This window comes from Delphinapterus leucas, chromosome 1 (assembly GCF_059928025.1).
Source record: "Delphinapterus leucas isolate spDelLeu-1000000601 "Yukka" chromosome 1, BTC_Dleu_Yukka2, whole genome shotgun sequence".
In the NCBI taxonomy this organism is placed as follows: Eukaryota; Metazoa; Chordata; class Mammalia; order Artiodactyla; family Monodontidae; genus Delphinapterus; species Delphinapterus leucas.
Window position 1 is genome coordinate 108,347,264 of NC_143129.1, and position 22,829 is coordinate 108,370,092.

A 22,829-nucleotide genomic window follows, 5' to 3' on the forward strand; every position below is an offset into this window, starting at 1 on the left:
ACTGCCTATAATTTTGAGGGCTAACAGGCTAGCTGTATGCATAGGCCCCCCAGCCCAGAGCTTTCTCCGAGAGTAGTGAAGGGGGTGTTTTGTGGCATTAACATTGTTGCTGTCCATGACATCAAACTCAGCAATTAGGGACTTACCCCAAAGCACCTAAACGTGCCTTTATAGATGGCTGCCTCCCCCCACACAGCAGCATCAGACTCCTCCCTTCTGGAGTACTTCAGCAATGAGGGGGCAGAGTCCTCTAGGGTGTTCAGGGCCCTGCTTGGGGAGGGGAGTGGCAGGCCCAGGAAAAACCCGAGAGGAGTCACGTCATTTCTGCGTGCCATCATCTAAACCTGCTCCTTCTCTTCTCAGCTTCTGGGGTCAAGAGGGAGCATCCAGGAGATGGGCCTAGCCCAGAGACAAGGGCTCCTTTCAGAAAGGCGGACGCTTCAGGGAGGGGGAAGAGAAGAGAGGGCAGGGTGGTAGGAGGCCAGAGGAAAAACAGCCACATCCTTTCCTTCCCAACAAATCTGCTGATGGTGATCCTTTCTCACCTTCCTCTTGGAATACGCAGGGAGCTCTTAGAGCCCAAGGAAATGAATTTCAGCTCCGCCATTTAGCAGCTATGAAACCTTGAGCAAGTTACCTAATCTCTTTTGTTTTCTGACCTGTAAAATGAAGCCAAAATACCTGCCTCATAGGGCATGGTGAGGATTAAATGAAATTCCTCAAATACCTGACAGAGTTGGCTCTCGTTCCATAAATATTAGTTCCCTTCCCTCCTTCTTTGTTTCATGTAGAAAAGGTCAGACACGGGCTTGCTTGAAGGTGTGAGTGGGGGACCATTTATCTAGGGCAGTCAGAGTCAGTGGCATATGTTGGTTTTGACTAAATTGTTCCCAAAGAAATGAAAAGGAATGAGTAGTGGCATCATATGGTCTAGGCAATTTTCCACGTCTCAGACTTTATTACTTACAAGTAACATTAAAATGCTGTATGTCATATTCTACATCCTTACATCAGTATAACCTCTGTGGAGGACAGTTGGCAACTCCTATCAAAATTCAAAATACATGTATTTTTTAACCCAGTAGTTCCACTTCTGGAAATTTATCCTCCAGATACTTGGTAATAGAAAAATATGTTTAAAGCACTTATCTACAGGAAACTAGTTAAACTATGGTTTATGCATAAATGGAACACTAGGCAAAAGTTTAACAGAACAAGACTGTTCTATATGTACTCACACGGAATAATTTCCAAACAACGAACAGGACAATATGTGTAGTATGATACACATTTATTGTAAAAGGTGTGTGTGTCTCATGGGTTATTAGAGCAATGTGGAGCAGGGTCGGGGTGGGGATCAGCTTTTCTCTCTACACTCCTTTCAACTGCTTTGAGATTTTACCATGTACCTCTATCATCCATTCCAAAATTTAAGCAAAAACGTAGTTTTAAAAAGAGCCTTTTCCAAAATGATAACACCTTTCTTTCTTCCAGATCACAAGGTTAGAAAAAACGTGGACTGCCCTGCGGCACCAGTACACACAAACCGCCATCCTCTATGAGAAACAGCTGAAGCCTTTTAGCAAAATCCTGCACGAAGGCAGAGGTGAGCACAGGATCAGGACAAGGGGGTCTGGTGGCAGCTCTGGCAGTGTCATATCTGTTCTGGTTTGATCGAAGCATTTAGCGGGGCATATTATGAGGCTCTCAGTTATCTGCAGGACTGTTGATGGGTCACCAAGGCTTTTATCAGATGACAGCATCGCTTGTAGGTCTGCAGTTGCTAAAACAAGACACAGGCTACTAGTTACCTTATTTTGTGCTTAACTTTATAAATTGAGGTGTAATTTACATAACATTATATTAGCTTCAGGTGTACAACGTAATGATTTCATATTTGTATATGTTGCAAAATGATCACAATAAGACCAGTTAATATCTGTTACCATACATGGTTACAAAACGTTTTTTTTCTTCTGATGAGAACTTTCAAGATCCACTCTGCTAGCTACTTTCAAATATGCAATACAGTATTATTAACTATAGTCACCATGCTGTACATTACATCCCCCAGGACTTATTCACTTTATAACTGGAAATTTGTACCGTTTGATCCCCTTCACCCATTTCACTTCTCCCCCTACCCCTACTCAGGCAACCACCAATCTGTTCTCTATATCCATGAGCTCAAAGGGTGTTTTTGTTTTTGTTTTTTTTAGGTATCACATGTAAGTGAGCTCATATGGTATTTATCTTTTTCTGTCTGACTTATTTCACTTAACATAGTGCCCTCAAGTTGCATTCATGTTGTTACAAATGGCAGGATTCATTATTTTTTAATGGCTGAATAATATTCCATTGTGTATATATGTATGTGTGTGTGTGTATACACACACGCATCTTCTTTTTTTACTGAAGTTATAATTGATTTACAATGTTGTGTTAGATTCTGATGTACAGCAAAATAATTCAGTTATACATATATATGTATCATTTTTCATATTCTTTTTCATTATAGGTTATTACAAGATATTGAATGTAGTTCCCTATGCTATAAAATAGGACGTTATTTACCTATTTTATATATAGTATTTTTTTTTATAAATTTATTTATTTTTTGGCTGTGTTGGGTATTCATTGTTGCACTCAGGCTTTCCCTAGTTGTGGTGAGCAGGGCTACTCTTGCTTGCAGTACATGGGCTTCTCATTGCGGTGGCTTCTCTTGTTGTGGAGCACAGGCTTCAGTAGTTGTGGCATGTGGGCTCAGTAGTTGTGGCTCATGGGCTCTAGAGCGCTGGCTCAGTAGTTGCGCACGGGCTTAGTTGCTCTGTGGCACGTAGGATCTTCCCGGACCAGGGTTCAAACCCGTGTCCCCTGCACTGGAAGGCGAATTCTTAACCACTGCACCACCAGGGAAGTCCCTATATATAGTACTTTGTATCTGCTAATTCCAAACTCATTTATCCCTCCCCTTCTTTCCCCTTTGGTAAACATAGATTTGTTTTCTATTACTGTGAGTCTGTTTCCATTCTGTAAATAAGTTCATTTGTATCATTTTTTTTAGATTCCACACATAAGTAATATCATATATTTGTCTTTGACACACTTCACTTATGAAGTATGGTAATCTCTGTGTCCATCCATATTGATGCAGATGGCATTATTTCATTCGTTTTTATGGCTGAGTAATATTCCACTGTGTGTGTGTGTGTGTGTGTGTGTGTACCACATCTTCTTTATCTACTTATCTGTCGACGGACATTTAGGTTGCTTCCATATCTTGGCTGTTGTAAATAGTGCTGCTGTGACCACTGGGGTACATGTATTTTTTCGAATTAGAGTTTTCTCTGGATATATGCCCAGGAGTGGGATTGCTGGATCATATGGCAACTCTATTTTTAGTTTTTTAAGGAACCTCCATACTGTTCTCCATAGTGGTTGCACTAATTTTCATTTCCTCCAACCGTGTAGAAGGGCTCCCTTTTCTCAACACCCTCTCCAGCACTTATTGTTTGTGACTTTTTGATGACGGCCATTCTGACCAGTGTGAGGTGATACCTCATTGTAGTTTTGATTTACATTTCTCTGATAATTAGCAACGTTGAGCACCTTTTCATGTGCCTATTGGCCATCTGTATGTCTTCTTTGGAGAAATGTCTATTTAGGTCTTCTGCCCATTTTTTGATTGGGTTGTTTGTTTTTTTGTTATTGAGTTGTATGAGCTGTATGTATATTTTAGAAATTAAGCCCTTGTTGGTTGCAGTGTTTGCAAATATTTTCTCCCAGTCTGTTGGTTGCCTTTTCATTTTGTTTATGGATTCCTTTGCTGTGCAAAAGTTTATAAGTTTGATTAGGTCCCATTTGTTTATTTTTGCTTTTATTTCTATTGCCTTGGGAGACTAAGAAAACATCACTATGATTTATACCAGAGAATGTTTTGCCTATTTTCTCTTCTCAGAGTTTTATGGGATCATGTCTTATATTTAGGTCTTTAAGTCATTTTGAGTTATTGTGTATGCTGTGAGGGAATGTTCTAAGTTCATTGATTTGCATGTAGCTGTCCAGCTTTCCCACCACTTGCTGAAGAGACTGTCTTATCTCCATTGTATATTCTTGCCTCCATTGTCAAAGATTAATTGACCATAGGTGTGTGCGTTTATTTCTGGGCTCTGTATTCTGTTCCATTGATCCATATGTCTGTTTCCATACCAATACCATGCTGTTCTGATTAATGTAGCTTTGTAGTATTGTCTGAAGTCTGGGAGGATTATGCCTCCAGCTTTGTTCTTTTTCTTCAGGATTGCTGTGGCAATTCTAGGTCTTTTGTGACTCCATATAAATTTTACAATTATTTATTCTAGTTCTGTGAAAAATGTCATGGGTAATTTTATAGGGATCACATTAAATCTGTAGATTGCTTTGGGTAGTATGGCCATTTTAACAATATTAATTCTTCCAGTCCAAGAGCATGAGTCCACATCTTCTTTATCCATTCATCTATTGATGGACAGTTAGGTTGGTTCCATGTCTTGGCTTTTACAAATAATGCTTCAGTGAATGGGGCAGGGAGGTGGTGCATGTATCTTTTCAAATTAGTGTTTTTGTTTTATTCAGGTAAATACCCAGAGGTGAAATTGCTGAATCATATGACAGCTCTATTTTTAACTTTTTGAGGAACCTCCATTTTCCATAGTGGCTGCACCAATTTACATCCCCACCAACAGTGCCCAAGGGTTCCCTTTTCTCTGCATCCTTGCTAAAACTTGTTATTTCTTGTCTTTTTTATAACAGCCATTCTAACAGATGTGAGATGATATCTCATTGTGATTTGCACTTCCCTGATGTAGCTGTCCAGTATTCCCAACACCACTTATTGAAGAGACTGTCCTTTCCTCGGTGTATATTCTTGGCTACTTTGTCACAAATTGACTGACCATATGTGTGTGGTTTTGTTTCAGGGCTCCCTATTCTGTTCCATTGATATATGTGTCCATTTTTATGCCAATACCATGCTGTTTTACTACAGCTTTGTAATGTAGTGTGAAATCAGGGAATGTCATGCTTCTAGCTTTGTTCTTTCTCAAGATTGTTTTGGCTCCTTGGCATCTTTTGTGGTTCCACATAAATTTTAGGATTGTGTTTGTTCTATTTCTGTGAAAAATGCCATTGGAATTTTATAAGGATTGCACTGAATCTATAGATTACTTTGGGTAGTATGGACATTTTAACAATATGAATTCTTCCATTCCGGGAGCACAATATCTTTCCATTTATTTGTGTCTTCTTCAATTTCTTTCATCAATGTCTTACAGTTTTCAGTGTACAGGTCTTTCATCTCTTTGGTTAAATTTATTCCTAGGTATTTTGATCTTTTTGATGTAATTGTAAATGGAATTATTTTCTTAATGTCTTTCTGTTAGTTTGTTATTAGCATATGGAAATGCAACAGGTTTTTGTATATTTTGTATCCTGCAACTTTACTGAATTCCTTTATTCTAACAGTTTTTTGGTGGAGTCTTTAGGGTTTTCTATATATAACAGGTCATCTGCAAATAGTAATAGTTTTACATCTTCCTTTCCAGTTTGGATGGTTTTATTTCTTTTTCTTCCCTAATTACTCTGGCTAGGACTTCCAGTACTATGTTGAATAGAAGTCGTGAATAGTCATCCTTTTTTTCCTGATCTTAGAGGGAAAGTTTTTAGCTCTTCATCATTATGATGTTAGCTGTGGGCTTGTTATATATGGCCTTTATTATGTTGTTGTACATTCCCTTTATTCCCACTTTGTTGAGTTTTTATCATAAATGGATGTTGAATTTTGTTAAAAATAATTTGATCTTAGTAGATGCAGAAAAATCATTTATCTTTCTTTTATTAATGTGGTATATCATAACGATTTGTGAATGTTGAGCCATGCTTGCATCCCTGGAATAAATCCCACTTGATCAATGTATATGATCCTTTCAATGTACTGAATTCAGCTTGCAAATATTTTGTTCAGGATTTGTGGATCTGTGTTCGTCACAGATATTGGCCTGTAATTTTCTTATCTTGTGGCATTACAAAGGTTACAGTCCAATAGGACCCATGGGCATAATAAGCCCCATTGGCCATCAGAGCTAGGCAATTTAGAGGTGTCCTCTGGAGGCAGCTGGAGATATTGGAATGCCAGACAAGGGTATGAGCTACTTTCTGGGATATATCAGTGAGGTGGAGCAAGGCAGAGGGAGAGCACAAAGATTGCGTCATCCATTAGCCTCCATTGCTGAGAGAGCCTTATAGGTCCCAGTTGTTTGCCAAACCAGAAGCCTGCCTCTCGGGCTAAAGCTTTAAGATTAGCAAATGAGCCTCATTTGCGTAATTCTCAATTGGCTGCCTCTGCACTGAGCCTTGGGGTAGGTGAGTCCAAGCTTGCAAGCCCTTTAAGACCTGTTTCTCAGATGACTATAGCCTTGTGGGTCTTGCAGACATGAGTACTGTTGGTTTTCAAAGTTAGATGTTTTGGGGGCTGATTTTTCAGGTGCTGGTCTTAAAAGCTGGGGTACCCCATGTGGGGTTCAAGCCCTTTGCTCCTCATGGAGAAGCTCCAGGTTTTGAGTTCCCTCCCGATTGTGGGTCACTGTGCCAGGGGTGGGGTTTATAGAGAGATAGTCTCCCAGCCTCTCTTACCTGCTTTGATGTCGACCTTCTCTCATTTATGCAATGCATTTGGACAGTTATTCAGACAGTTTTTAGTTTTTTCCAGAGGCAGTTGTTCCATATTTAGCCACAGATTCAGTGTGTCCGCAGAAGGAGGTGAGCCCAGGACACTCCTACGTTGCCATCTTCAACTGGAACTCTTTGCACTTAACTTGGAAAGAAAGCATGACGTGGAAAACTTTACCCCTTGTTTTTCAGAGTCTACGTGTGTTCCCCCAAACAATATATCAGTCCCACTGCTGATGCCTCTTGTGACCTTAATGGAGCGCGAGGCTGTCACTTTTGAAGGAACTGACATGTGGGAAAAAAACGACGAAAGCTGTGAGATTATGCTGAACCATTTGGCAACAGCCCGACTCATGGCAGAAGCGGCAGACAGCTACCGGATGAATGCTGAGAGGATCCTGGCAGGTAAGAGCTGGTTTCAGTAAGCTGTCTACTCTGCACAGTAATTGGAATGAAGGAATGAAAAAGCATGGGTGCTCTCAATAAGAAAGAGACCAAGTAGGAAAGATTAAGGCATGGGAATTCCATTTCCTGTATGGTTGATCACTACTTACTCTTAGTTCCTGTCTTAGGGATCCTACTTCTCCCTTCCTTTTACGTATTCTCTCTCTTGTGCCAGTGGTATAAACAGAGAGAAAGGATCAAGAAAGAATTTGTCAGCTTGTTTACCATTAGTACCTCTGATAATCACTATTAGAAAAGGTGATGGGCCAACATGAGGAGTTGTGAGTTCTATCTGACTTATCTGTATTCTTCCCAGAACACTGGCAAGTGAGCTCCCCTGCTCTTGGCATCAGAGGGTCCAACATAAGCAAAGGCACTGAGAGAGCTTGGAGAAAAGTACGAACCACAAGTACTTGGCTTTGTATTAGTGTAAAGTGTGTCTTAAGGAGTGGCCAGCTAGGTTAAAGAAGAAGGGGGATACAGGTGGGAAGGCCTTCCATGTAGGACTGTGGCTGAGGAAGAGCCAGTGAAGGGTTTTAAACATGGGAGGATGTTATCACATGGTCAGATTTGTTTTCAGTCTGCCATCTTTGTGGAGGAAGGCAGGAAGACTGAAGCTTGCAGGCAAAAAGACCATTTAGGAAGCAAGTACAAGAATAAGGGCTTTACCAACACAGTTATCAGGGGTGACTATTTTCTCTTCCTCACTGTATAATTTTGTGTGTGTGTGTGTGGTACGCGGTCCTCTCACTGTTGTGGCCTCTCCCATTGCGGAGCACAGGCTCCGGACGCGCAGGCTCAGTGGCCATGGCTCAAGGGCCTAGCCGCTCTGTGGCACGTGGGATCTTCCTGGGCCGGGGCACGAACCCATGTCCCCTGCATCGGCAGGCGGACTCTCAACCACTGTGCCACCAGGGAAGCCCCTCACTGTATAATTTTTAACAGTCTTCAAGGGCCCACAGTTTGATCCACAAGGTTAAGAACTATATGGGGCAGAAGAGCCTGAAACAAAGTTGTTATTTCAACCTGAAACAAAGTTGTTAATTCAGAAAAGAATTTGGGACTGAACAATTTACACTGTGTCTGCCGTAGGTATAAGCACTACATACCTGTTTCTTTTCTTTTCCTCAGAAAGTTCTTCAGGGTTGGCAGTGTAGGACTCAAACCATAAAAGCCTGTAATTCAACTCACCAGATACTGGAATGCCTGCTTATACAAAACCAATAAGTATATTACATTAGATGTTGCCTAAGCCAATATATTAGGGTGGATTTTGAGAAAAGTATGCTCTAAGCTGTTCTACAGCAAATCACCTTAAAGGCATCTGATGGTATTTCTCAGTTGATCCTGCTACTGGTTTTCATAGCAAGTTCTCATTGCTAGAAGTGACTGTGAGCCCAGTAAGGGCAGAGATTTGCTCACCAACATATCCCAGCACTCAGCCCAGGGTAGGGGCTCAAAGCATATTAACTGAATGAGTGGAAGTTGTCATCTGGCCTCTGGCTGGTTATCTGCCAAAGATATTTTGGCATCACATGGATGAATGGAATAGAAGCCTTCTATAATCCTCTCCGTCACGAAGATACTATGATCTAGATGATGAGAATATATTTAATGACAGAGCCAACTACTCCAGCAGTAATCAAGGATGAGAAACATATGCCTGCATGACGCTTTGGCTAGAGGTTTCCCCTGCTCTAATAGAGTTGACTGAGCATCCTTGGCCGTAAGTAGAGCAGATCTTCTCTTACAGAAGAGAAAAGAGAGTTGAGAAACAGGCCCACACATGTGACTGTAGATTGTTTTCTGACAACAGTGTCAAGGTAATTCACTGCATAAACTTATCTTTCAACAAATGGTGCTGGAATTACTATCATATACAAAAAAAAGAATCTCAATCTTTACGTCACAGCATACACTCAAAATGTAACAGCTAAAGTGTAAAGCTTCTATAAGAAAACATAGGAGAAATTCCTTGTGTCCTTGGGTTAGGCAAAATTTCTGAAGATACAAAAAGCATGAACCATAAAAGAAAACTGATAAATCAAAATTTTACATTTTGCTCTTTAAAAGTCACCATTAAGGAAGTGAAAAGGCACACCACAGACTAGAAGAAAATATTTGGCAAACATACATCAGATAAAGGACTTATATCTAGAATCTAAAGAAATCTTACAACTCAAGGAGAAGAGAAACAAGATTTGAATCAACAAAAGATTTGAATAGACACTACACCAGAGTGGATATACAATGACAATAAACTACATGGAAAAATGTTCAAAGCATTAGTTATTACGGAAATGTAAATGTAAACCACAGTGAGATACCACCACGTGCTATCTAGAATGACAATACCAAGAGCTGACAGCTGGACTCTTCACATGTTACTGATGAGAATATAAAATGGTAAAGTCATTTTGGAAAAGAGTTTGATGGTTTCTTTAAAAGTAAACATATATTTACCATGTGACCCAGTAATTCCACTTCCAGAGAAATGAAAACAAATGTCCACTCAAAAAGACTTAATCACAAATGTTCACATTATTCGTAACAGCCAGAAACTGGAAACAATCCAAATGTCTTTATCAGTTGGTAAACAAAATGTGGTATGTATGTCCACATAACTGAATACTACTCAGCAATAAAAAGGAATGAATTATTGATAACTACAACAATATGGAATCTTAAAAACATCATGCTGAGTGAAAGAAGCCTGACATAAAAAAAGTCCATGTTATATAATCCCATTTATATCAAATTTCTACAAAAGGCAAAGCAATAGTGATGGAAAGATTAGTGGTTGGCTGTGGTGTGGGGGTAGGTACAGGGATTGACTGCAAAGAGGTACTAGGGGATTTTCTACGGTGATTGATGGAATTGTTCTAAAGTGGTGGTGATGGTTGTGCAACTGTATAAACCGCAGCTAAAATGGGTGAATCATGACAAGTAAATTATACAACAATAAAGCTGTTAAAAAAAAAAAAGGTACTTTGAACACTCCTTCTCACAGCACTACGGCCCATGGTGGCTTGTGCACACGAATTTTATTCTATCACGTCTTAGTGCGTTTACTTGTTATTCTTTCTCTGAAGGTGTTGTTCAGGTCCTTGGGAGGGGGGGGGCTCTACCCACCTTTATATAGAGTAGATCCTATATTTTTTTTCCTTGGGGGCATTTTTTTGAAAGTTCTGAGAGATGTTCATTTTGATCCTACTTTAAAACAAGTTTTCAGTCTATTTTCCACACTGTTTCAAGCAGAACTGAAGTAAGTTTTTTTGGTTTTGTTTTTACTAGGTTTTCAACCAGATGAAGAAATGAGTGAAATCTTCAAGACTGAATTCCAAATGAGATTGCTATGGGGCAGCAAAGGTGCACAAGTCAATCAGACAGAGAGATATGAGAAATTCAACCAGATTTTAACTGCCCTCTCACGTAAATTGGAACCTCCTCCTATAAAGCAGGCAGAGCTTTGACAACTGACTCTCCAGAGAACCTTAGGATATAATTTCAAGCTTATCCGGTTTCTTCTTTGAGAAAGCTTATCATTTGATAAAGTAAAGTAATAATGTGCAAATCTGACAATATACAAGCTTTTAGTATCCACAGGATATTAAACATGTAAATTGCACAGAGCACACTTATTTATGAATTGTTTAAAATTACTACTGATTTTAAAATGAATGATAATTTATTAAGGTAACTATTGCTAATGCTGATCAACAAATTTAAGTGAAGACCCAGCTACACTGGCTGGTTGCTTTCTATTACCGAGGTATTTAACCATTTTAGTTTTAATAATTCCATGTCAGATAAGTGTAAATAGAAGAGTTTAAAAGCATGAAACATTTCAGAAGGTATCAGTTGTATGATATTCTTTAACTAAATATGAAAAATGTAAATAGTCATATGAAAATATATCTTTTTGTGAAACAGCTGTATCCAGTCTCTTTAATATTAAACAATTCATTGTAGTACAATAATTCTACCTCCTACCTTCCTGGGGCACCCTCTTCCCGTGCCACTACATCCTGATTGATGATAGTAAACCAAAATCAATGAGAGTGGTATGGAAACTTTAAGGTTTCTGGCTTAGGGGACAGAGGTGAATACAAGGTAGAGCTGGCTCCAGAAGACCTAGGTTCCAACAACAGCTGTGGTGCTTGCTAGCAGTTGGACTTTGGTCAAGTTAACCTCCTCAAGTCAAGTCCCGTGTGCAGCACAGTGCCTGGTACAAAGTGAGCACCAGATGTTAGTATATTTCATGACATTATTTCACATATTTCAAAATAATTACCTTTTCCTCTAGCTGATAAGTATGAGTTTTCCAGATTTGTTTTCTAGGTTTTTGACTTCCCAAAGGGGATACTTTGTAGTTTATCAGTATCCACCCCAATTTTTTTCTATTGTAGAAAATTTGGAATACAAGACTTTAAAATATAAAATATTAAACTTCTATCATCACTCTGCCACCAACTGTCACTTACCAATTTGCTTTTTCTATTCTAAATAATTTGGGGACCATAGAGAATAGTATTATATCCCACTTTTCTCAAATAAGTTGCAAAAATTTCACCATGACTGACAGCCTTTGAAAAAATATGACTGGTTCCAGAAGTTACACTATAATTTAACCATCACCCTATTATTGGTCATCTTGAATATGCCTGCCAGAACTAAGTACAAGCCTCTCATTGTGGTCTATTTAATAAAATGGAAATAAATATTAGTTTCAAATCCTGGACTCTCTATTTCCATTAATGGGGCCTAGAATCATGAAGCCTTTCTCCCAGTTTTTAAAAGCCATCATTTTTTATTTCCTGAAAAATCCAAAGCACACTTCTACTTCTGGCAATATGGTGGTTCAGATACTCTTAGAAAACCCACTCACTATAACTAAATTTTCAAAAACATACCTTTTAATGCACTATTAAGCTTGATAGAATGAACTGGAAATCCCCAAGGAACAAGCCTCTCCTCCCCACCTCACCCATCAAAAGGAACAGCAAATTTAAATCAACTCTGTAAGAGGAACTTAAAAACCTGGGTGGCCCTAGAGGCAAATACTGACATCAACTCAGCGATCGGGAGACAGTGTCTTAGCGGAGCTGCACATGAAATGCCTCCATTAAGTAGGGATCCTTAAAGGGTCCCTGTTAATAGGCTGGAAAAGAAATCCATCTGCCAGCAAAGAGAGGTTACCCAGGTAACAGCTACAAGAAGAAAAATAATGATAATGGTCTTTGGTGAGGATTTGGAACTACAAGCCTGTTCTCAAATAGGTCTGGAGTAAAATTCACAAAATTTACAAAACTCAAAACCAAGAAATTGATTTACAGTGGTAACAAACATATACATATACACATACACACATATATACATATATATATATATATATATACACACACATATGTGTATATACATATGTATAAGACATAAGCAGGGCCTTCCTGGTGCTCAGTGGTTAAGAATCTGCCTGCCAATGCAGGGGACACGGGTTCGAGCCCTGGTCCGGGAAGATCCCACACGCCGCGGAGCAACTAAGCCCATGCGCCACAACTACTGAGCCTGTGCTCTAGAGCCCGTGAGCCACAACTACTTAAGTCTGTGCGCCTAGAGCCCGTGCTGTGCAACAGAAGCCACTGCAATGAGAAGCCCGCGCATGGCAACGGAGAGGAGCCCCCACTCGCCACAAGCAGAGAAAACCCGCGTACAGCAACAAAGACCCAACAGAGCCAAAAATAAATAAATTTATTTTTTAAAAAAAGCAAAATTAGGGCTTCCCTGGTGGCGCAGTGGTTGGGAGTCCGCCTGCCGATGCAGGGGACACGGGTTCGTGACCCGGTCCGGGAGGATCCCACATGCCGCAGAGCAGCTGGGCCCGTGAGCCATGGCCGCTGGGCCTGTGCGTCCGGAGCCTGTGCTCCGCGGTGGGAGAGGCCACAACAGTGAGAGGCCCGTGTACCACACACAAAAAAAAAAATTAAAAAAAAACACACAAGCAGAAGCAGTGCCATGAAAAATAAAATGCTGGGGGAAAAAAGATTTAGAACCCCAACACCTTCAGATGCTGGAATTACCATATTTTGAATGCAAAGCACTCATGTATGGATGTGTATAAAGAAAACATGAACTCAAACAGGAAATGAGTATTAAAAATGATCAGAGTTTAAGAGAAACTAAATATACCCTTTAGAAATGTATAATAATGAAATCAAAAACCCAATGGATGCTAATAATAAACAGAAGATTAGATCCAACTGAAGCTTTAAATGAACACAAAGACATATCGGAAGACCATGCCCAGAATACAGCAGAAATAAGAACAGGAAAAACAGAAGAGAAAGATTAAAAGAGTTAAATGATTTGAAATAGAAGGACCCAATGCATCTCAGCAGAGCTCAAGAAGGAAAGGGAGGTGGGGAGGAAGGAATTCATCCAGAAGAAAGGTCTGAGATTTAAGAAGGATTGGTGAGCAGAGAAACTGCTAAACTTAGAGGTGTATCCAGACAAACACTAAAAATAGTATCTACTATGTGATGTTAAAAAGTCAATTAAAACAGTCGCACAAACCAGGAGTGGGGTGATCAGTTACTAGAGTTCTGATAAAGTGTTATTCTTTTAGTCAGTAGAAGGATTAAGATACTGATTAGCTTTAAGTAAGTATGCAAAATATCAAGGTTAAATACTACAAGAACAGAAATTACAAAGTTTCAAACTAGTAGAGGAAAAAAATGGAGAATACAAACAAAAAATATGAGACATTGAAAAGTGAAATGAACAGCAGCACAAAGATGGCAGAAGTAAGTCCGAACTCATCCACAGTCATTATAAATGTAAACAGACTGAACCCTCCAGTTAAAAGTCAGAGATGACCAACTAAATTTAAAACAAAACCACCTGGACTTCCCTGGTGGTGCAGTGGTTCAGGATCCACCTGCCAATGCAGGGGACATGGGTTTGAGGCCTGGTCCGGGAAGATCCCACATGCCACGGAGCAATACAGCCTGTGTGCCACAACTACTGAGCCTGCGCTCCACAGCCCACGAGCTACAACTACTGAGCCCACGAGCCACAACTACTGAAGCCCGTGTGCCTAGAGCCTGCGCTCCGCAACAAAGGGAAGCCACTGCAATGAGAAGCACGCGCACCACAACGAAGAGTAGCCCCCGCTCGCCGCAACTAGAGAAAGCCCCCGTGCAGCGACGACCCAACACAGCCAAAAATAAAATAATTTTTAAAAAATCTTATACTATTTACAAGAGACATAAAGCATAAAAATACACAGAAATTGAAAATTCTTTTAAAAAGGTCAGGATAATTATGAGAGAGGGAACAGGGTATAATTTGTGAGAGGGGTGTGGTGGGTTTCTGAGGTGCTGGTAATGCTTTATTGCCTGACTCAAAAGTTATTGACTTTCTAATAACTTAAGCTGTACATTTATGTTTTATACATTTTCTGAATATTTTATAATAACACGTTAAAACATTTTTAAAAATATGATACCTAGGTATATTTGTAACAAAATATGAACTTGGTGAAAAAATTTTTTAACTTTATTCTAAAAAATCTGAAAACCACTGAAAAGTAGTAAACGAAGGAACCATGCTCATAAAACTAGAATATTCAGTATTAAAAGATATTAGTTCTTAAAACGATCTATAAGCTCAATGCACTCAATGCATTTGAGTGCTCAATGCAATCCCACTCAAAATTCAATACAACTTTTCAAGCTAACTTGATAAGCTTTTCCTAAAACTTTAATGGCAAGGAAGTCAAGACCATCCTGGGAAAATAAGGCGGGGGGAGAGGGGAATCTGTTCTATCAAATATAAGCTCATGATTAAGTTACAGTAATCAAGAAACTATCATTAGAAATTTGACATATGACAGGAGTAACATTGCCCATCAGTGGAGGAAAGGATGATTTTTTAAAATAAATAATTCTTGAACAACTGGTTAAGCAAATGAAGGCGGGGGGGGGGGATGTTCCTTACTTTATATCATACACCGAAATAAAATCTAGATGAATTAAGATCCCACATGTGAAAGGCAAAACCATAACACTTTTAGAAAAAAATACAGAATATCTTTTTTACTTTGAATGAAGAATTTCTTAAACTAGATAGGAAAGCATTAAATATGAAAGATTGATCAATCTACATTAAAATGAACTTCTATTCATCAAAAGATATCATAGATAAATTGAAAGAACTGAAAGATGGTATCAGCAACACATAAAAATAACAAAGTATTAGTATGGTAGGCAGCCTCCAAGATGGCCCCAGATGTTCCCTGCCACCTGATGTTGACATCCTTGTGTTGTATACCAGGGTTGGTTTGCATCACCAAGTACATAGAAGTAATGGTATTCACATCTGAGATTAGGTTATAAAAGACTGCAGATTCCATCCTGAGTTTTTCTCTCTTGGATCACTCATTGAAGGAAGCAAGATGCCACACTGTGAACACCCCTATGAAGAGGTCCACAGGGCCTGCCAACAATCATGTGAATGATCCTGGAAGTGGACTCTCCAGTCTGAGTCAAAGCTTTGAAATGATTGCAATCCTGGCCAACACCTTGACTGCAACCTCCTGAGAAACTCTGAGCCAGAGTCACCAGCTATGTTACACAGCAAGAGATAACTAATACTATTAGCATCTTTAATACATAAAGAACTCCCATGAATATATACGGAAAGACACCAACCAAAGAATAAAATGGGCAAAAGATATAAACAGGCTTTTCACAGAAGAGGAAACACAAATGGTAAATATGACAAGATGTTCAACTTCATCAATAGTCAGGAAAAAGCAAATTAAGATTATAATGAAATGCTATTTTACATCCATTGAACTGTAAAAAAAAAAGAAAAAAAATTTTAAAGTCTTACTCCTAAATTGTTGGTCAGGATATGGAGAATAAATAACCCTTATACACAACTTGTAGGTATGTAAAAATGTTATAATCACTTTAAGGGGAAAATGCGGCATTACCGTTTTAAATTTAAGATAAATATAACCCATAACTTAGCAATTCCTCTCCTAGGTATAGATCTTAGAGAAACTCTTGTATCAGTAAACATGCACATGGATGTGCATAAGAGCATTGTTCATACTAGCAAAATTCAGGAAATAGCCCAAATGCCTATCAACAGGAGAATGGATAAATTCTGTATATGTATATAATGGAATACTATACGCAGTAAAATGAACTATGCATAAACATGGATAAATCTTAGAATACTGTTGAGTGAAAAAAGCAACTCTCAGAAGATACCATGCAATATGCAAAATATTTAACAAGTGGGATATTAATAATACATAAATCATGAATTAATGTACAAATCAATGTGCAAATCAAGTAAAATAATCCCCTTTATTCTTTAAACTACATAACACTGTTTATCAAGTGATGAAAGTGGCATAATTCATCAATCACTAATAACTTCCAAATAATTTGATTAAATAGTTGAGTTTGTATAATTTTTTGCTCGACATGGCTGCCATCAGCTGATCAATGCCTCCATGATTTAACACAGGGCTGCAAACTCTTCCAATGACTTCCCTGTTTCAGTTGCTAGTTATTAACTTACTAATGTGTTGTCTGGCACCTGGAGAGAGAGGACATGCAGCTGATCCTCATCTCATCGGACAGAATAGTACCATCTGGATGCAGGCTGTATGCCAAGAGACAGTGGCAGGAGCACCCCGCTAGAGGAAAGAGAGTAGAGAATGTGAGGAAGAGGGAGCAAGTTGGGTGTGGATTGATGATCCTGGTTGCCACAACTGGGAGCTTGTGTTTTATGTCTGTCTCATTCCACACCCAAGGCTGTGTCCCCCACATTGGCCGACTAAGAAATAAGCAATGGCTGGGTGGTGCCAGTCATAATTTAGGACAAAGGCAGAAGGAGAAAGCGGGGAGAATAAAAATAAACTGAGCCAGTCTACTGGGGCTTCTGCAGGCCCTGAGACCAAGCAGTTTGGTCTGCCCAGGCAAGTGAGAGTAAAGTTGAACGTTTAGAGGTTAAGAGAGTGGACACTGTGATACTCCTGTCTGAGACCAGCCAGGGGAGCAGCAGTTGTGATGTCACTTAGCATACTCTTCTGGGTATTAAACAAAGGCTGGTAGTTTCCCTCTCCTCATACCTCTTCAATGAACAAGGCAGGCTACCCTCCACCACAAAATAAGTTGCCAAATAAAACAAAATGTTAAAAAAAAAAAAAATCTAAAGGGGCATTACTGCACCACAAGGGGCGATGTCCCCAAACACCAGTGTCTACCCACACTCCCTTCCAGTCTCCCCAGCTGCTACCAGAGCTTCGATGTGTCTCCTCCCCTTGAGCAAGATGAGGCATTTCTTTGGAGGAGGAACAGAGGAGGTCTTCCTCAGCTTAGTTGTCCAGGGCTTACAAAGGGCTTACGAAACCAAGGGTTTATGAAACCAAGAAGATTCCCCAACACCTGAAATAATAGTATATCTACAGTAAGCCCTTTGACTTTGTCCCCAGTGCTCAAACCAGAAATGCATCAGTGTCATGTGTGATTTCTGAGATACACCACATGTAGTGAAACTTATACAACTAACTACAGTTTTACTACTTTTCAGAATTATTTTTTACCCACCAGTAAGGAAATATTTCTACAGCATTAACTGTGGCTATATCAGTGTGCACTGGCTGAATATGAGCCCTGCTCATAACAGAGTATAAAACCATCTTTACAGAGCTCAAAAACATGGAAAGCTCATCAGGTTTAGAAAAAGATATCCATGTGATAAAAATGAAGAAAAAACAATAAACATAAAACTCAGGATAATGGTTATCTTTGAAGGAGATGGAGAGGATAATTTTCTATTTCTTGAGTTGACAGATTTATGTTTATTTTACAATGGTTCATAATATACATATGTTTTCTACAAGAAGTTCTCCTCAGAGGTGACATTTCGGGTCTACCAAATCAGCTTGTTGCAAGCTCCTACTCTCTACAACAATGCTCTCACAATCTTATAAAAATGAGTATGAAATCTTGTCAATTACTGAAATTGTGCTGAAATCAGGACAATTACGTCTGTAGAATTTCCCGTTTGTATCTAAAGAAAGGAATGAGGCTAACTAGACATGACTTATTCTTAGGACCTAGGTCAGTTGCCCATTACATTTTCTCTTAAATGCTGACAAAATTATCTAGCACTTTTAAGAGTTGTCAAACTTCCCAGAACTTACTCTTCAAAATCTATATTTTCCAATGGGCAGAAGGCCTAAATAGACATTTCTCCAAAGACATACAGGTGGCCAACAGGCACATGAAAAGATGCTCAGCATCACTAATTATTAAATGCAAATCAAAACTACAATGAGGTACCACCTCACACCCATCAAAACAGCCATAATTTTTTTTAAAAAATCTACAAATAACAAATGCTGGAGAGGGTGTGGAGAAAAGGGAAGCCTCCTACGTTGTTGGTGGGAACATAAATTGATGCAGCCACTATGGAGAATAGTATGGCAGTCCCTCAACAAACTAAAAATAGAGTTGCCATATGATCCAGCAATCTCACTTCTGGGCATATATCCAGATAAAACTATAATTCAAAAAGATACATGCACCCCTATGTTCATAGCAGCACTATTCACAACAGCCAAGACATGGAAGCAACCTAAATGTCCATCAACAGAGGAATAAAGAAGATGTACATCTATACAAATGGAATAATACTCAGTCATAAAAAACTGAAATAATGCCATTTGCAGCAACATGGATGGACCTAGAGATTATCATACTAAGTGAAGTCAGAAAGAGAAAGACAAATACCATATATCACTTACATATGGAACCTAAAATATGACACAAATGAACTTATTATCTATGAAACAGACTCAGACACAGAGAACAGACTTGTGTTGCCAAAGGAAGAGGGGGGTGAAGGAAGGATGGACTGGGAGTTTGGGATTAGCAGATGCAAACTTACAGAATGGATAAACAACAGGGTCCTACTGCATAGCACAGGGAACTATATTCAATATCCTGTGATAAACCATAATGGAAAAGAATTTTTAAAACAATGTATATATATACATATAACTGAATCACTGTGCTGTACAGGAGAAATTAATGCAACATTGTAAATCAACCACATTACCATAAAACAAATTTTTTTTTAAATGTGTATTTTCCCATCCCCCTATCTTTTGGCATCTCTTATATTTTCCATAGTTTCTTAGATTACAGACAGTGGCTATACTCAGGAATATATTTGATCCCAGGTATATGAGCTCATTGAAATAGGCTTGGTGGGTTTTTTTAGTATTTTTTTCACCTGCACTAATACGTTCTTCACAAAAAAAACCTATTCTTTTCAACAAGCCTGAAGATCCTTTTCCTTTCACTGTTTCCTTAATACTGTTATGAGGATGTTATCTTTCTCTACCAAGTACGATTTGACTTCCCTGATCTTGGTTCAGACAGTAAAAGTCCTTTTCATTGTTGAGTTTTTTGGTTGACACTGTTTTCCTGCTGTTTTGTTTTGTGTGTCCCTACTTCCAAGCTTGGCGTGGATCTCTAAGTTTTCATCTCAACAGTTGCAACCTTTCATTGTTCAGAATAAAACCCTGAGTTTTATTCCCTTTTAGGGTTTCTAGAAGTTACTAGTCATAGTTTCAGATTTGCTCTTTTAAAAAGGTTAATCTTCTGAAACTAAGACTTCCTGAAATCACTGATGTGACACTAATTGTGGCAAATATTCTCTTTCCATGTTTTGAAATGCGATGAAGACACAGGTGCTCTCTCTGACTGATCAGGAACTCAAGCAGAAGCACGGGAAATGCTGACCAACCTGAGGCTAGATCAATCTATGTAGTATAGGGAAAGTTCCTATGGATGCAGAGGCTAAGATGGTGTAAAAGCAAAGTCTGTGTAACATAGCTACTGTAGAACAAAGATTAAAATATACAAATTATTACCTTAACTTAAATTCACTGTAAAGAAAGTTAACTTCTTTTTCCTTTAAGAAAGCTTGAGAGAAACTAAAACTAGAATAAAATTTTCAAAACTGCTTTACAAAAATTGTTGCCCAACACAGATGCTTCCATTTGTGGAACCTGGTCATCTACTTTGTATTACCTGGAACTTAGCATATTCAAGAACAAAACCATTATATCTCTTTAGTTCACACAGCAGTAAGAGATAATACTATACACCTTAACTGACCATGAAAAGATTACTTTATTCCATGAAAATATTCTCAACAGAGAACACTATCTTAAACAAAGCATTTACATTAAGAAATCAACATGTGCACAAAAAGAGTAAAAATTACTGAAAAAATTAAAGACTTCTTTTGGACAATTCACATATTCAAATTTAAGAATGATTTAAACTGTGCAAGTACAAATGTCTTTCCTATTGTAATAACCCATACACAGGTTGCACTATTCCACGTGAGGGAACTTGCCTCCTACGGAAGCAAATCCTGCTTTAAGAAAAACAAACAGTAGCTTGAAAAGAACAGTTAGTCCTCACAAGAAAGCCTTAAACTTTGCCCTCTGTGGCTGTTGCCAAAAAGCACAAGCACCTCAGGCTTTGTACAGAAGACAAACACAGCCAGCTCAGGTTTCCTCTTCATTGCTAACCTTTAAAATAAAAATAGCACTGGATCTGAAAACTACTTTATGTAGTCTGTCAGTACTGAATAATGTCACTTTATATAAATAACCCTGTAACGAGATTTAAATCTAAAACTTCATAGTTTACTAGCCTTAAAGGTAATACACTATCATGTCAGCTGTGTAATGGGAGTACTTGATCTTACGAAGGCATCGACTTTCACACAATTGTCATTCAGCTTTAGTATAACTGGTAGTACGATTCAAATAACACTGGGAAAAATTATTAAAGCAGTCACACAGTTTCTAAAATATCGCTTGAAATCCAACAATACACAGACCATTTCACGTTCTTTCTTCCTTCAAAACAGTAAAGAACCAAATTAATGAAGCTTCCATGTTACAAATATCCCCCCACCCCCACCCACCTCCCCATTAAATGCCACTAAGAAATTAGTTAAGATACAAGTCATTAACAGAATCACAAATGCGAGGGAGGACAACATGAGCAACATGAGCATAGGGGCACTGATGACAATTATATTTACAAGTATAAACATACAGAAACTCCCATTTTACAAGGAAAAGTGCACATAGATCATTACAAAGTTTCACTAAATTGTATGTGGTTCAAATAAAATCATCACTTGGAAACAGACTATCATTGTAATAATTAAGTGAGAAAACAGTAACCCCAAATTGAAAGACAATGGGAGGGAGGTCCATAAAACTTCTCATAAAAACACTAAGTAAAATGGACTCAGACATGTCTTTAGTTTGATGCGTAAATTTGAAGATGCACCAACAAACATGGTAGAGCTCTAAAAGCCACCTACCGAGGTTGTATCGGCAGCTATAGCAGCACTGCCGAGTCAATGGAGGTCGCACTGAGCTGACACATAAAGCCCTTTGTGGGATACTGTAGTGGTAGTGTTGGCAATCAGCAGATTTAGGCACTCTAGTTTAAGGCAGCGTTTGAATGGAAGCAGCTGACTTCTGACAACAGTCCTTTGTCTTGAGGTGGTGAGTATCTTCTGTGTTTATTATGCCAGGATTTCAGTGCTGACTATAGATTCTTCCCAGACTGAGGTGCTGAAGATGTATCATGTTTCAAAGAGTTCTTTCAGCTGGGCTGTAGGCTAGAGCAGAGATGTTTTTTCTTCTGATCATAAATACTTCAGGTTCACAAACTGCTTCTTCATAATGCCAAAACTGGAATGTTTTGCAGTGGGGAAGTTATAGCAGCGTACACAAATACTAGGATGGGCACATTAGTGCTGGAGATGTTTGACAAAGTGATTTGCACTACAAATGTAAAACAAAACAAAGGTTTTGACAAGAACAAGGGATTATAAAGACATGCCTGAAAAATCTAAACCCGATCACTCTAGACATGCAACAGGATGTTAAGCAAGCACAGAGGTGACGCAGGCAGACACTGACAAATGGCAAGGATTCTAACAGACAATGGGTCTAAAAGCCAATTAAACAGAGCTGCGATGGACAGTCCTGTTGGGACAGTCAAAAATGGCAAGGATTCTAACAGACAATGGGTCTAAAAGCCAATTAAAAGAGCTGCAATGGACAGTCCTGTTGGGACAGTCAGATATGACAAACTTAAGGACAGCTCTGCATTCTTTCCGATTTGGATATCAGTAAAATAAATGGAAAAAAAAAAGGTTAGCCATTGTTGGCTTTTTTCCTTTATGTGAATAACTGTAATTGACAAGTTTAAGGGTTGGTATTACAATGATTTTTTTAAACAATGTACGGAAATGCTAATGAAGTTAGTAAAAAAATAATCATGTCTGCATGCACTCATGCAACTTGCTTCTCTCACTCTCTCTGAGCCTGACAACTCTAATACCCTCCCCCCAAAAGCAGCTGCATGTAACCTCCTTCAACATCTTGCCCATTTCCTCAGAAACCCTCTTCAGGAACCTGCAGTCCAGGAGGAAAAAGAAAAGAACAATTACTGAAGACCTTTGGTAAGACCAAAAGGAGTGTTCAGTTTAAAGTGTCCATCCCAAATGTCTCTAAAATCATTTTATAGTCAGCTATAGTCAGCTATTAAAAA

At 38.8% G+C, this 22,829-nt stretch overlaps 2 protein-coding genes across 6 annotated transcripts in view; one reads left to right on the top strand and one right to left on the bottom strand.

The window, feature by feature from the left end:
- Window positions 1-14,886, top strand: part of BCAR3 (BCAR3 adaptor protein, NSP family member) — a 156,982-nt gene extending 142,096 nt beyond the window's left edge. For 3 of the 5 annotated variants that reach the window (XM_022553344.3, XM_022553343.3, XM_022553342.3), the window contains exons 10-12: window positions 1,495-1,606; window positions 6,898-7,110; window positions 10,444-14,885. In XM_022553344.3, the coding sequence (XP_022409052.1) occupies window positions 1,495-1,606; window positions 6,898-7,110; window positions 10,444-10,622 (504 nt within the window). In that variant the 3' untranslated portion in view covers window positions 10,623-14,885. Of the gene's footprint in view, window positions 1-1,494; window positions 1,607-6,897; window positions 7,111-10,443 lie in introns of all 5 variants that reach the window. The other 2 variants (XM_022553347.3, XM_089919486.1) reach the window with 2 other exon arrangements.
- The window catches only part of FNBP1L (formin binding protein 1 like), a 140,991-nt gene continuing 119,309 nt past the window's right edge, over window positions 1,148-22,829 (bottom strand). Inside the window, exon 17 of the mRNA XM_089909445.1 lies at window positions 1,148-22,057. Within this exon, the coding sequence (XP_089765571.1) occupies window positions 21,951-22,057 (107 nt within the window). The 3' untranslated portion in view covers window positions 1,148-21,950. The remainder of the gene's footprint in view (window positions 22,058-22,829) is intronic.